Source organism: Danio rerio, chromosome 3, assembly GCF_052040795.2.
Source record: "Danio rerio strain M-AB ecotype USA chromosome 3, GRCz13ab, whole genome shotgun sequence".
NCBI classification, from domain to species: Eukaryota; Metazoa; Chordata; class Actinopteri; order Cypriniformes; family Danionidae; genus Danio; species Danio rerio.
The window spans coordinates 50,341,118-50,357,774 of record NC_141023.1 but is presented as its reverse complement, the minus strand read 5'-3'; the positions used below and the strand labels follow the sequence as shown (position 1 = coordinate 50,357,774).

Genomic DNA, 16,657 nt, shown 5'->3' with positions numbered 1-16,657 from the left:
CAGAAAAGTAACAATGATTACCATAATTTGAAGTGATTTTAACATATGTTTTGTTCATTTACCTCAAGTTAATTTATTTATTTATTTATTTATTTATTTATTTATTTATTTATTTATTTATTTATTTATTTATTTATTTTCTGTTAAGGATAAGCGGCGGCAGGGTACTCACTCTCCCCAAGTTCGTGTGGGTTTCCTCCATCAGGGGCTCCGGTTTTCCATAGTCCAAAGACATGTGGTATAATTAAATAAACTAAGTTGGCCATGTGTATTAGTGTGTGAATGAGTATATGGGTGTTTACAGGGTTGCAAAAAAGATCAATATGATAAAATAATCAATTGTATCAAATACTATTGAAGGGACTTTAACTATAAAGAAAAAAAAATAATGCAAAATTTATTGATTGTGGCTCAAGGACTAAGCCGAAAAAAATAAATGGATGAACATGACCTGCAAAAAAAAGAGCTTAAAACAGCAAACAAGCATCAAAATATTGCCATGTTATTTTAAAGCAGACATATATTTGAAGAAAGCTGAAACCGTTGACTTCAAATGTAGAATTTATTTTTTAAATTAAATTACACAAAAATATTAATCCTTAGGGGATAATCTTATTAAGCCATGTGTCTGTTTCCTGCCCTCTGGTGGACTCGTCAGTCTAGTGTGTTATTCATATGAGCTGCAGTTTTTCTCCAAGCCGCTGGGTCTCAGTAAGGAGCGCTGCTTTCTTAACCGCGTTTCCGCTCTCCAGCCGCCATCACGCTTCTGTCATTGCAGCGGCTTGATCCTTGAGCAGTAAGTACGGTCAAGATTCCATCATTTTCCTAATAATTACAGGTCCTATTATCTTTTCTCGACATAACAATTAATATTAGGACGTAGCCTACTGTTATTGAGACACGACGTGGAGTTTACATAGTTGTATTTGTCAGCTCGCAACACGCTGACCTTGTCTTGTTGACTTATCTCTGCGTTAGAGAAGGATTATCATTTCTTTTGTTTTAATTTGCCATATTCCTGTAATCAAAATGCATCTAAATTGTTATGAGAACTGTTTAAATGAGAAAAGAGATCAACCTTATAGCTAAGTAAGTAAAGTCGTGTCTTTCTGAGTCGTGTATTCACAAATGTTTGCATATAACATCTAAACATTCAGTATTATTTTTGTATACTAATAACACATGTTCAAATATAGCTTACTATATAATGCTTTACGTTAAAACATTTATAATGAAGGCAAGGTGAATTGTTTAAAAATGAGCTATAATGGCGAGAATTAAAATAACGAGCTATAAATGACTATTCTAAGAATAGTTCAATTATATAAACTGTATTGCATTGCAAGTTTGCAAAAAAAATAATAATTTATATATATATATATATATATATATATATATATATATATATATATATATATATATATATATATATGCCTTGTTACACAAATGGGGCTTTATTTTGTTAAACACACCAAGTTGCATACATTTCTATAGCACAGACATTTTGACATTGAATTAATTCAGGTGATTTATTATTATTTTATTTCAACGACTTTTACAAAGGTAATTTTGGTGTTTTTTTATTACTGGGCAATTCCATGCAAATGTCAACCTTGTCATGAAAAAAGTTTTTACCAAAATATGAAACTGTTTCTACGTTTTATTTTTATTTATTATTATTATTATTATTTATTTTTTTGTAGGCTTGTATTTTACAGTACTTTGGAAATACTCAAAAAAATGTTTCTGTCAGTGTTTTCAAACTATTATCTTTGATTTACCAAAGTCACACAACTGGCAATTTCAGATCCGTCACATCCATAACAGAGAGATGTTCACATCCATAACAACACTTTTTTTCCCTCATAAATGCAAAAATGTCAAATTGAAAAAAAGTAAATTTTTGTTCTATAGAGAGACATTTTATCCTTTTGATTAGCATCATTTCTTTTGGGTTGTGCAGTTTAATTTACAGAATTTCTACAAAGTATCTCTTATACTGCAAACTCGCATCCATAACGCATACTTATTTTCCTCATTAAAAGTACATGCATGTTTACAGATTGATAGTGTTCTACTCCCTCAACTCAGTGGTCAGTTGTTCTAAAAACATATAATATATATATATGTATAATGATGTTTCAATATATGTTAACATTCACTTTTCATGTGAATTTATGTTCTTAGTTTTTACTGCAAATGTCACATCCATAACACTTGAATTGCTCTTCTTCATAATTCAGTAACACTATACCCAAAAATACACATTTTTAAATGCTCTGTATATATACATAATTGGGCAAATTATGAACATAAATGTGTGTAAAAACCTTCAGAATACAGATATTAATACAACTGTGAAGTTTGGTGTAGTCACCTGCTGCTGAGGTGGACATTTATGGCTCTGTGCAAAGACCAAGATATAAATTTTGAGAAGGCAATCCTAAAAATACATATGTGTTGTAATTTAAATCTACAGACACAAATTAATACAGTCTGATAACCGAAATTTTGGATGTTGTCTTTCTGTTAGACTGAAGTAAACACTTGGTTAAAAGTTCAAACTGTTATTAATAATAATAAATATTATAAATAATAATAAATTGACATATGCATGAATTTATTTTCCTTGGGAGTTGTTGCTTATACAGTTTACTTTGCATGCACTTGATGGTCTTTGCTTAACTTCTGCGAAGTTCATAATAAGCACCTCTGAATTAAAATGTTTTGGTAGAAGCAGCAAAATGGCAGGTCGACGTGCAGCCGTGAAGGCCATTGATTGGCTGGCTTTTGCAGAGAGGGTCCCACCGAACCAGAGGGCCATGTTCAACAGTCTGAAGACCCGCAGCGATGCCATCTCAGCAAAGTGAGTCCACTGGACTGTACATGAAGAACATGAACCACACGATTTGTCTAATTTGTAAATTATGTAGGAGCGATGGGTAAATTCATTACAGCCATTTATTTATTTATTTATTTAAACAAAGCTAATGTGCTTTGTAAGCCAAGATTGTTGTGGTCCTGAGTAAAACACGGGTCAGGTGCTGATCAGTGGAGGGTCCTGGACTTAATGTTTGGGGGAAAACATCTTAACAGAATTTATTCTGATATAATATATAAAAATGTCATGACTCCTCCATCACCAACACCCAATCCCCCCAATATAACTAGATTTTATTCATTTCCTTTAGGATAAATACTAAAACGTGAAACAGTTTTAAAGTATACTGTTTCTTTTTTTTTTCTTTTTTTTTTAAATATATATTTTGTGATTTATTAATTGTTATTATTATTTATTTATTTATTATTAATATTTTTTCTAGTTAATGTGAAGAAAATATACATATATCTAACATTTATCAAACTACTCTTAATGATGGCCACATCAATTTAAACTTGAAAAGAAGTAAATAACATTAAAAAGTTTAACACTAATTTCAGGGTAATATGGTAATACATTTTAAAAGGTTTACTTCAGAAAGTTAGTTCTGAAAGTTTACTTCTGAAAGTTAGGTTAAATACTAGTTTTTGTTGTTGTTGTTGTTGTTTTAAAATGAAATTTTTATTTACTTTAATGTAAAAATGTAACTTTAACTGGGTTGCTTAGCACATTGTTTAAATGTGTTTTGGTCATTGTTATGGTTTATGCTACTTTTAATGCCGTTTTATTCCTTTTTCTGACTTGTAAACCAGCAATAAGTCAAATTTCATGAATTAAACCAAGTATACTAAACCGATGTGACATAACACGTGATTAAATATACTTTTGCATTTCATTTTTTGTCAATCAATCAAAACTTAAAAATTACTTTTGAAATAAAATATCTGTAAAGAAGTAAATAAAGCTTCAAATGGATTGATTTAAAATACTCGCTACCTGTTTATTATAGGTCATGGAAATTGATTAATTTATTTATTGAATGTCAGAGAGTGGGCCATAGAATGGGAACCTTTATGTGATAATACATTTCACGTAGTTTTTTTTACACTTTTTAGTTAGTCAAAATTCAAAATTACACGTTAGTCAAAATTATTAGCCTTCCTGTGAAATTTTTATTCCCATTTATTTTATTTATTTTTGATTCATTTTTAAAATAAATATTTTCCAAAATGAAATTTTCATAGTAGTTCCTGATTTATTTATTTTTTTTCATAAAAAAATTCATAAATAATAATAAAATAAATAAATGTTTGTGTGAGTGCTTTTATTAATATATATATATATATATATATATATATATATATATATATATATATATATTTTTTTTTTATAATTATTATTATTTTTTTATTATTATTGTTTACGGAACAAAATACTGTTATTCTGGTTAAAATAATAACTTAGTTAAACCTTTAAATTGCACTTCAAGCTGAATACTAGTATCTTGCAAAATAGGTAGTAAAATATTATGTACAGTCACCATAGCAAAAATATAACATAGTTATTGGAAATTGGTTATTAATAATTTTGTTATAGCCTGCAACTAGCTCTCTGCATCTCTCGCATGGTCGCCCACTGAAGCTAGGCATTGCTGCGCCTGGTCAGTACCTGTATGGGAGACCACATGGGAAAGATAAGTTGCTGCTGGAAGTGGTGTAAGTGAGGCCTGCAGGGGGTGCCCAACCTGCGGTATGTGTGGGTCCTAATGCCCCAGTATAGTAATAGGGACTCTATACTGCTCAGTGAGCGCCGTCTTTCGAATGAGATGTTAAAACCGAGGTCCCGACTCTCTGGTCGTTAAAATTCCTAGGATGTCCTTCGAAAAAAAGTAGGGGTTTCACCCTGGCATCCTGGCCAAATTTGCCCACTGGCCCCCTAACCCTCCCCATATCATAATTGGCTTCATCACTCTGTCTCCTTTCCACCAATCAGCTGGTGTGTGGTGTGAGGTCTGGCGCAAAATGGCTGCCGTCATGTCATCCAGGTGGATGCTGCACACTGGTGATGGATGAGGAAATTCCCCCCTATGTGTAAAGCGCTTATTGAAGTTTTGCATCCAATAGTAAGTACCCTGGTCTTTTTTTTTTTTTACTTGCAGACTTGCATCTTTGCCAGAGAAACCATCTACGATCAACTGGAGCCACTACAGAGCAGTGGTGGCCAAAGCAGGCATGGTGGATGAGTTTGAGAAGAAGGTGAGATTCAGTCATTTCTCATTCACACCATTTATAATTCTGCTGTTCATCTAATAGACTTCTACATTTGCCTACAGTTTGCCGGACTGACTGTTCCTGAGCCTGTGGACACTCAGACTGCCAAGATTGATGCTCAGGAGCAGGAGGCTGTGAGTCTCTGCATACTGTAGTTTATGCTTATTCCAGTAGATGTCAGGGTTCCCTCTGGTCTGTAAATGGTGTACTCTACTAGACGCGAGCTCCTTTCCTCTGACTTTGGTCTTTTAAATGTTCACCTTCCTAACTCAAACTCTGGAAATTATGGTCGCATAATATGAGGCATGCAGAATGTTGGAAGGTGGTAAAATCATCCTTAAAATGCACCTTTTTTAAGGCTTTTTTTGCACGTATTTTTTTTTTTATGTTTACGAGTTTTTACCTCTTATACTTGATGTTACACTATAGTAATTAATAATAATAATAATAATAATAATAATAATAATAATAATAACCATTGTCATACTACTACTACTAATAATAATAATTATCATTACTTTTATTATTATTATTATTATTATGAGATGTACATTTTAAATTATAATAATACAAATAAATGTAATAATTTAATTACTTAATTTGCATTTAATTAAAATTATAACCATCATCATACTATTAATTAATATTAATATTAAAAGTATATTTTATTATATTATTAATATTATTATTATTATTATTATTATTATTAATAATAATAATAGTAATAAAAACAGAATGAAAAAATAATAGTTTATTTTGTAATTGTTTGATAATACTACTACTACTACTACTACTAATAATAATAATTATTATTATTATTATTATTATTTTTATGGTTTTTCTGGAATCTCTTGGAATTTTAAAAGTTTTATTCCATACATTGAAATTAATATTGTTTGTTTTTTTCAGGTTGTAGGATATCAGGCAATTTTTGTTTGTAGCTTTAAATATTAGTTTCCACATATCAAAATGCAATTTTTCTATAATGCATCAAGTTTTATCACGCCTTTTTCATATGGTTTGCCTACATTTTATTCCTGTAATTCTAAGTGTAAAGTATTTTTGATAATTGTTTTATGGTAACTAATTACCACATAATTAATTTATTTATTAATTTATTTATTTATGCTTGTTATTTTTATTAATAATTATCATTATCATAATAGTAATTATTTTTAATCTATATTTAATTATCATAGTAAATATAATGATGTATTTGCTAATTATTTAATTTGCATTTAATAATAATAATAATTATTATTAGTAGTAGTAGTTAAATTTTTATATTAATAATAATAATAATCAAAAATGTAAAACAAATAAATGTTATTAAATAAATAAATAAATTACATATTAATTATATATATATATATATATATATATATATATATATATATATATATATATATATATATATATATATATATATATATATATATATACACACCAATGGAATTTCTGGAATATCTTGGAATTTTAAAAATTCTATTCCAGACATTGAAAGTAATATTGTTTTTTTTTTTTTTTTTTTTATCTTACCTTCAGGTTATAGTTTATCAGGAACTTTTTGTTTGTAGATTTAAAAATTTGTTTCCATTTATTGAAATGCTAATTTTCTATAATGTATTAAGTTTTATATCTCTTATTTCACATGGTTTGCCTACTATGTTATTGGAAGACTACTTTTTAGCACTCTTTTATTCCTTACCTGTATGGTAACTGGTAACAACTCAAGTCAAACACAATCACCAACCAGAAACAGTTAAAACATGCCAAGAAAATGTAAACTTCAAGAGCTTTGGCTACAAAAAAAAGACCCCTTCATAGACCATGTTAGACCGTGTGCTCAAAATATAAGGTTAATTATCTATTATTATTCTCATAATGGCTATTAAATGAATGAAAAATAACAATCAAGCTCTAACAATTTTAATACTATGGGAAACACAACAGCGCCATATTGTTCATTATAGGTCATGGAGATATAACTTTTTTGTAAATATAAATCAGATTTGTCATTTGGTTAAGAGAGTGGGAGCCCTGAGATCTTTCTGCATTTGTGTAATCAGAAAAAAAAAAAAAAGAAAAAAAAACATTATGAAAAGTTCCATTGTCTTAACTCAGTGGCCACTGTATCTTTTATCAATTTAGTTTTCTCCTGTGGGTTCTTATGCATTTAATGAATTACAGTGCTTTGATAATAAACAACATCATTATTTACCCACGTGTAGTGTAGATATTTTAAAGAGATAGATCACCAGAAAATATAAATTGTCGTCATTTACTCATCTTCCACTTGTTCTAAACCTTTTTAAAAAGCCATTGACTTTGACTATTTTTTTTTTTCCTGTTGTGTAAGTCAATGGCTGTTATTTCCTGACATTGTTAAGAATATTTTGTTTCATGTTCAACAGAAGAAAGAAATTCCTAAAAGTTGGCAAATTTTCCTTTTTGGGTGAACTGTCCCTTTAATTTTATTGATCTTTTTTTCTTTCTGATGACATTTTGAATTGAAAGTTTTACAGCAATGAAATTCCTATTTGTTTATTGTTTGTGAAGTCATTCACACATTGTTTTGTGCTCTCTTGGTGTATTCCAGAACAAGTCTGCAGCTGCTTACCTGGAAGCATCTAAAGCTCGTATTGCAGAGTATGAAAAGGAGGTAAGACATTTTTGGAATGATGTGGTGTTGAAGCATCAGTGTTAAGGGACACAATTTTAGCAACTGCATTGGTACTACACTTTATCTAGATATATTATATTACAAACCAAACCAAAATATCGCGAAACTCTAGTGGTGTCATACCCCCTGCTGCCCATTGTTGAGGTTGACGTCACTTGTTTCTAACTAATTGAACCAATTTGAATTGTATTAGTAAGATTAGTTGTTGTAGATAAAGAGCACACTATCTGTCGAAACTGTTTCACGAAACCTACTTGTAAGGAAAAACGTTTAAAAAGTGTGGTAATTTTACAATGTGAAGATGTAAGCTAAAGACTGACAAAAGAACTGCCAACAAAAGTGATTTCATGTACAAAAATTAAACCAGAATAATGGCCAAATATGTACAAAACAGAGAAATATTTACAATAATAAAAAGAAAATTATAAAGTAGCAAATTGAAACAAAGTATCAAACAAAAATTAGTTCAACTCGAGTAAGGGGACAATAGTGCGTTCGACTTCATGCAGCGCTGCACAGATTGATCAAAATCTTAAAGCGGTGCACACTGGCTAGAAATATTGTCCGGATTGACGCTGCGCGGACGCCACATGACTGTCATAGGTGGAATCAAAGTAGTGACAGCGCTCCGAGAACAGACGACTGATTTAGCCAGTGCAGCATCTGAAGAGCGGCTGCTGGAGCTGCGACGACGACACTGATATTACGCGAGTTCACTGCATGACAACAAACACGTGTGTTTCGGGATTATTATTGGACAAATTCCAATTCACAAATTTCAAAACAAAAACTTTTCATACCATCTCTATCTTGTACAAATCATGCTTATTAAATGACTACTAATATTTTACTGCAGTAATCATGTTTTTGTTCATTTGTTTATAAAGGCTAGATTGTTTGCAGACTTTTTTTTATATACAGACTATTTACTGTATTCAGCTCTATGAATTATTTAAATGATATTTTTTAGTAAATAACCTGAATATTAACTCAAATAAGTCTTATAAACTTTAAATAAAATGTAATGTAATCCCCTTTTTAGCATATTCAAATAAAAAGTATTAACCTAAAGAGGGATTTTTAAACTCCTAGAATTTGTGCTTATTGCTTTGTATTAAATAGTCTAATATATATAATAATATTATAGTATAATATTATTTAATTCATAATTCCCTTATTGTTTAAAAATGAACTAAAGTTTGTAGAGACTATATTCTATGTTATTTGTACTGTAAATCTTTTGTTGTTATTAAAAAAAAAAAAGATGATGACGCCATCATGATCGGTCATCATGACTGCCCGAAGTGTCCTGCTGTCAGGCTTGACGGCTCAATTTTTAACTCCGCCCCCGCATGCGATCGGCTAATCTCGTTGATCACCGGCTTTATGTCGAATGCACCTATTAAGTAGGATGTGCGCTCGCCCTCTCTGTGGTAACAGCTCACAGTCAGCAGCTCACTTCACTTGTGATTTTGCGGTCGCGAATACATCATTACATGAAGACAAAAATGACATCTTGGGATAAATTCTACCATATAAATACAGTATGTGACTCTTTTAACATCATTTGGCGGTGTCCATGTCGCTGAGCAACGCATGTAAAACAATGAGAAGACTTGTGCGACCACCGCTTCTCTACCGAACTTGAATATATGATTCACAGAATCGTAGAAATGCTGGATTAAGATAGTCTAGGAGGTCGAAAAAATTCATTAAGTATTTTTGATAAAATGAAGTATTTTTTTCTCAATTCAACTCTCCAGCGACTTCAGGTCTTTTGCCTTTATAGGGCAGAATTATACTAAAACTAGCAGTTTCAAAATGTCTGACCCATCTGATTGTTTGTCCTTGGCAGCTTGAGAAGTTCAGGAACATGATCCCCTTCGATCAGATGACCATCGAGGATCTCAACAACACCTTCCCAGAGACCAAGCTGGACAAGCAGAAGTATCCATACTGGCCATACAAGCCTGTAGCTGACCTGTAAATTATTATCAGCAAAATCAGAGCTTCCCGAGCCTGAGGCTGATCTGTATAGTCTGGTCTGAGTAAAGCTTCCGCTGTTGAAGTGATTCCAATCGTCAAATGACTCATCGCTCTTTTGTTTGTCAATGGAAATGGAAAAAATAATAAATAAATTGTTTAAATATATTAGCTTGCTCTTTGTGTTTGTGTGGTTGAATATAAACACTGATGATGCAGTAAAATGATTGAAAAGGCAATTTATATCAGCGTGAATCATTCTAATGATGTAGGTTCACAAACAGCCTAAAAGAATGTAAGTTGTAAAGCTTTATCAAGGTGTTTGCGGAGTCTTGAGTATTTAATCAATGCAGAGAAATTTAAGGCCCTTAAAGTATTCAAGTCTTAAATGCTATTTTGCAAAGTATTACATTTTATATTATTTATATTATGTAATGTATGGTTGTATGTTAAAGTTAGCTCGAATTAAATCTGCGAATATCAGGATGCTGTGTAGTTTATGAAATCAATGAAATCCTGCTAGATTTGACATCATGCTGCTTTGTTTACTCCAGTAACCAAAGCAAAACAAATATTTCTGCAGTTCTAGAGGCGCCTAAATAGATCAGATAGATTTTTTTATTTAGTATATGAATAATGTTATAGTTTTGGATTAGTTTCTTACATTAATATGTAGTAAATATAGTGAAAGTTAAAATCTCACCAATGTTTATCGCCAAGTGTTCTTAAAATATGGAAAACGTCTTAAAGCTTGAAAAAGGAAATTAATTTTACTCTCTGATTCCTGTATTTGTATATCAAAGTAAATGTGTATGTGTATACAGTAGTCAACATGAAGCGGATGAAAACGTTTCATCAAAGTTGCCCCAAAACACTGTTCAGGAACACCCATTCTTGTCCTAGGATTATATTGAAAAACTTTTAACTACCTCAAATTTCAGGAAAACACATTTTATGCATTTATTTTAGTTAAAAAAATTGTATTTGGTGAGATGAATGAACGATCAATAAAAAGTATTGTAGGCTATTTTATAGATTTTTCATAATCCTACATGACCTCGGATATGGCGATTCAGCTAATTGCACTGCAATTAAAGTCTTCATTTTACATTGTTTTTAATTTTGAGCACTTATCAGTGTGTACTTTTGTGGACATGGGATAATCCTATTAGACGAGTTTTAAGGAACTTTTTTTAATGGCATATTTTAACATTCTGTACCATATGCCTTGGGGACACAAATGGCACCAAACAGTAGCAATGACTAGGGCCAAACGGAATCTGTAGAGAATTTTGGTAAAAATCTGCAGATTTTTGTGGAATTATTTTGGAAGTATCACAACTAAAACCTTAATATGTGACATAAAAAATAATATCTTTTTAACTTTTATTTAATCTTTAAAATACAAAACCAATTAGATTCACTTTATTTGGTAAAGTCTGTTTGGTAAACGAAGCAAGAACATATTACTGTACAAACTGCATTGCACATAAATCAATTGAACATTTTCGTATTAGTCAATATTATTACTGTAATTAATTTAAAAACTGAATAAATATAGATTGACACAGTTACTCAAGTAATTAAATGAAGTTTATTCATAAACTAATTTCGAGAGGAGCACGTGATTATGATTGAACACGGCTGGTTCTGCATTAGCATGCATGATCCACCAATCAGGCCATTCCTAACCACTATAAAGAGCCAGGGTTTTTTCACTAGTCATCTTCGATTTGAATCCCCCCTTCCACCCCTACCTTTTCACCTTTCCCTCCATAGTGCTAGTCACTGGGCCACCATGCTGCCCTGTGCCTCACAGCAAGAACGTCACCGGTTCTAGTCCTTTAACTGGCCGTTGGTCATTTCTGTGTGTAATTTGCATCCTCTTTCCGTGCTTGCGTGGGTTTTCCCCGGGTCCTCCGATTTCCTCCCACATTCCAAAAAACATGCACAACAAGTAAATTGATAAATCTAAATTTTGCAATGCAGCATATCTTTTCATAGCATTCAATTTTTAGTCATCAGCTCTTATCAAAGGGGAGTTGTCGAGATCTACCTGAGCTCAAGGCTCCCCTATCTTCCTCCAAACGGGAGGGAGCCCAGGGCTCAAGAACCTTCGAGCTCAGGGCTCTCTCCCGGGACAGCATGCCAAACTTGATTATAATCAATCAGCTAAGTGTGAACTCTTGAAACAGAATTGATGATGGGCTAAAAATCTGAGGAATTATTTTGGGAGTATCACTAAACTAAAACATTAATATGTAAAAATAAAAAATAAAAAAATACTTTTCTTTAATGTTTACAATGCAAATCCAATAAGATATAAGATATAAGATAGGCCTAACTACTAAAAGACAGAACATTTTACTTACTGCATTGTACATAAATCAGATTTTCATGTTAGTAATATTAATTAATTTAAAAAACTGAATAAATGAAGATTTACACACTTCAAGTAAAAAAACTGAATTAATGATGGGCTAAAAATCTGCGGAATTCTGCGCGCGCAGATTCTGCGTGGGCCTAGGAATGACCCACCAGTATATGAATTATTGATTTATTTATTTTCCCAGCAGAAGCCTGACCAGACGAGCAGAAAAGAGTCAATTAAGTCTCAGTGATCCAAATCTTGTTTGTGTTCAAGTCTAGTTTCCGTGCGTCCACTAAATAGCTTGGACATCTTTGATTCATGGTCACCACTGTATAAAAGGATGAAGTGGAACCGGAGCTGCACAGTGAGCGTCTTTTATGTGATGCTCGGCTTTAGTCATGGCCGCAGTCTCAAGGCCACACCATAAACCTTCAATTGTCATGCTCGGATATTTGAGAGCATGTCCTTTAGGCCATGAAATATGCTTTCTGTGTGTGAGAGACTTTCTTCTGCGATAACGTTTAAGATGCTTCACCCCAAAGTACCTTCTTTTCCATGCAAGCCGATATATATTTTACTGTGTACTGCCAGGTTATAGGCTATAACTGAGGTTAGGCTAAGGAATATTTCCAAGTTATTACCCACTTTATTCAATAATTATGGTAAGGCAACCCCTGATAAATAAGGGACTAAGCTGAAGCAAAATGAATGAATGAATGTTTTGTAGGCTACGTAGGTGCCTACCATAGTTCTCAATGAATCTTCTCAATCAAACACTAGAGGGCGCAGTGGATCTGTGTGTAGAAAACTGACGATGATGTAAACATTGATGTGACTGAAGAAACTTACTATGAAACTCTTTGTATGTCAGCTCCTGGAGGTAATCCTTAAATATGAATTAGGGAACGCGATTCTCTGACAAAACATTCGTTTGTAAGAACTCAAATCTAATACAGCCTCTCGGATGTAACATGTAAAGTAATCCCGGGTTAGTATGTGATTATGATGCAATTTCCTGAAGCTTAACAGCGACAAGTGCAGGAATTTACTAAGCTAGTGGACTAGCATTCATGTAACAACCTCACTAATAAGCTGTTGGATGCAGTGAACATTTAGTACAGTGATTTTTACTAATAGCCTAGTAAACAGGGTGTCCACTTTTGAGACAAAAAATAAGGGGTTTACTGCAGCAGGGGCCATTTCACTTGGGGGCCAAGACCACAGTGATCACAGGCCCAATAGCATGCCAGTGGTGGTAAATCGCAACTGAAAATATGTTTTCAGGAAAGTATGAACACTTGGACATTAAAATAATTTGACTGAAATCTGTGTAAACAGATGCAGTCAGTCTTTCTCTTTTACATCTTTGCAGCAGTGATATAGCTGATGTTGTTTAATAGTGTGGTACACCTGCATTACCTTAGCTGCTGTAACCTAGAGGCGAGGAGAACATACTAATGAATTTAATTTTAAAGCATGGTATTGATTACTGATTTTGGCTAAAATATTTGTCATTAATTGCAGTAACAACTACCCAAACATGGACACAGCACATACATAAATTAGATACAAACATTAGCTACAGTACACTGTGAAAAATGATTTGATCAATTAGTCCTGACAGCATATGTTTTAGGTCATTTTAACTTACTGAACTAAGTTAATCATGTTCTATTTTAATTTTATAAGTTATGCAAGCTGTTTTAAGTCAGTTTAATATAAGTTTAATTAACTCGTGATTAATTTGATTCAGCTTAAAAAGGATTTTTACAGTGTTGTAAAGTTTTCATATAGCCTATTTCTAATTTTAAACAATGAAAAGTTGCAATTTACTAGTTTAATTTCCTTACATGTGCATTATGTTGTTTATTAATGTATTACATAAAATGTATTAAATTAATGCTTATATGTGCCTGACTTAATTCTAACAAACAAATCATAATATTTCATTGGATTATGATCCACTTACATTGTATTTACAGAATTGTTACAAATTACAATTTGTGACCCAGTGTGTGAAAACCAGGCTAATCTAATTCTGAGATGAAGTTTATTGCAGGAGGGACTGGTCCACTTTACAACATAGATGGCATCATGAAGAAAGAACAATATGTAGAAATACAGAATCATCTGACATCAATGTGATTAGAAGTTTCTAGATGAGCCAGTGTTATTCAGTGGTTGTTATCTCGGAATAACATACCTTGGAATGTCACGACTGATCAGTCAGAAGCAAGTAATCCAGATAGCCTGGAATGAGATGTGATTAAAAAAAAAAAAAAACATATTATGATGAACTTTAGTTCCTGAAAGCAAAGAAAGTCAAGGTGCTCCAGGTTTGGCCAGCCCAGTCACCAGAGTGAACATTATTGAGCACGTCTGGGGTTAGATGAATGAGCCATTAAAGATGAATCCAAAGAATCTTGATGAACTCTGTGAGTGCTGCAAGAATGCTTTCTTTGCCATTCCAGATGACTTTATTGATAAGTTATTTGAGTCATTGCAGTGATGTATGGATACAGTCGTGGAACTCATGGAAGTCATACAGAATAATAATTCCTTTTCCACTGCAACATGACTTTATATTCTATACTGTACCATACTTTTTTAAAGATTTTTGTCTAAGGAAAGTCAGACCTTACTGTCCTAATTAAAGTATTAAAAATCAAGGCATGATCATATTTTATTCTGCTAAAATAAGCGTAATCTAGAGGCATCTACACAAAATAAGACTGCAAAATCAATTTAATCCAGAAACCAACATGGGATGTCCTGTGTATGACCCATGCGGTTAATGTCACAGGACAGAAAGCAAATCCTCTGGGTGTAAAAATGCTTACAGAACATTTACACTTTCTCACATCATCTGTGTAAGTGGAGTATTCAAGGCATCTGACATTCCAGAGCAGCCATACATGTTATAGATAGATGTACTGGGCTTTTTAAATTTTTTGTCAGCACGTTTTCCAGTTCTAGAGGCACGTCTGTTCACCCATAATCAATCTCTGAGCTCACGGCAGCAACTGTCTGAGCAGCCAGACATTCATTCACTCATATTGTCCGATTATATTTCTCAGACTGTGTCCAGTGTCACAGAAATAAGAGCACAGATCACTCTTTATCTGACAAGATTTTTGAAAACTGAAACTGCATGGTATAAAATGCATGAAATCTACAGAGTACTATTCAATATACTGTCTTGCAAGCTATATTCATAGAAAATAATTATGCTGTCTCCAAAATTCCTGTGATTTCAGAATTAAACTCACAAGAAACATTTAGTATTTTATTATATATATTGTTTAAAATCATATTTAAAGCACTCCAAGTTGGATTCTAAGTGGACTGCAAAAAATGCCAAAATACAGGCATTGCAGATATGGAAAATGAAAAATAACATACAGTATAATATAATATAATATAATATAATATAATATAATATAATATAATATAATATAATATAATATAATATGATATAATATAATATAATATAATATAATATAATATAATATAAAGATATAATAGCAATAAAATATTGAATACAAACAATTGCACTCATTGAAAAGTTGTATTGCTTTGAGTTGGTACATTAATTATAAAAGTTGCTAAAACAGTCCAGTCTGTTGACATTATTTGGGGACAATGTGGACCTTTTCTTTTGCCAGAGCGACTACTTTCAGATTCAACACGCATGATCGCGTTCATGAAATTTGCTTAAACAAAGCGTTCTAAAGTATGACTGTATTTCACAAGGATTATAACACAACAACACAAAGCAGACGCTTTATAAAAGTTGTGTTTAAGGGGGAAACACGTCAAACTTACTGACACATTGGAGGGCGCAAGCTGAAATGCAGAGGAATGCGACAGTTTGACAGTTTGCGACTTCATCTGGCACTTCATTTACATGGACACCAATACTCCGATTTTAATATGATTAAGATAACACTCTTATTAAGAGGCTATCGTGTAAGCAGTGGTTTTTGATTACCTTAAAGGACCACCGAGTCACGAAATGCTGATGTTTTCTTGCGGTATCAAATTCTGTTAAAGCAAAAGTTGAAAGTTAAAAATGAAACACCCGAAATTGCATGAAACTCTGGACAAAACGCTGGATAGCCTGGTAATGCAACATTGTTTTATCTTGAAACTTGCCTTCAAAAACCGCTTCCTTGGTCTTATCCATATTTTTTTGCATGTTGAACATCGACCACAACAGGAAATTAGAGGTGCGCTGAAACTGAAGACTAATAAGGGAGTTACGGGAGTTTTCCAGGAGACAGAACAACACGGGAGATGGGTGGGAGATGGGTCTGAAATGCGAGAGACTCCCAGGAAAAAACAGGAGTGTTGGGAGGTATGCCGTTACAAAGGACTGGATATCTATAAAGAATTTTCCACAGAATATATATTCAGATAGAGTTGGAGATTTAGCTATCCTTTAATGTTCTTATATTTATGAAAAACAT

General features: G+C 32.4%; 1 protein-coding gene and 1 long non-coding RNA gene across 3 annotated transcripts in view; one reads left to right on the top strand and one right to left on the bottom strand.

Annotated features, from left to right (window-relative positions):
• The first annotated feature begins 757 nt into the window (after positions 1-757).
• Positions 758-9,985, top strand: atp5pd (ATP synthase peripheral stalk subunit d). Of its 2 annotated transcripts, none has more exons than XM_087242362.1 (6): positions 758-1,089; positions 2,735-2,866; positions 5,040-5,136; positions 5,214-5,285; positions 7,751-7,813; positions 9,690-9,985. In XM_087242362.1, exons 1-6 carry the CDS (start codon positions 1,061-1,063, stop codon positions 9,819-9,821), a joined length of 525 nt encoding a protein of 174 aa, XP_087098488.1. In that variant the 5' UTR covers positions 758-1,060; the 3' UTR covers positions 9,822-9,985. The 2 variants fall into 2 exon arrangements, with proteins under 2 accessions (XP_087098488.1, NP_956996.1); NM_200702.1 differs by having other exon boundaries at positions 769-796; positions 9,690-9,983.
• The window catches only part of LOC147846022 (uncharacterized), an 885,319-nt gene continuing 875,322 nt past the window's right edge, over positions 6,661-16,657 (bottom strand). The window contains exon 2 of the long non-coding RNA XR_015481254.1: positions 6,661-8,812. This is a non-coding gene — a long non-coding RNA (uncharacterized LOC147846022). The remainder of the gene's footprint in view (positions 8,813-16,657) is intronic.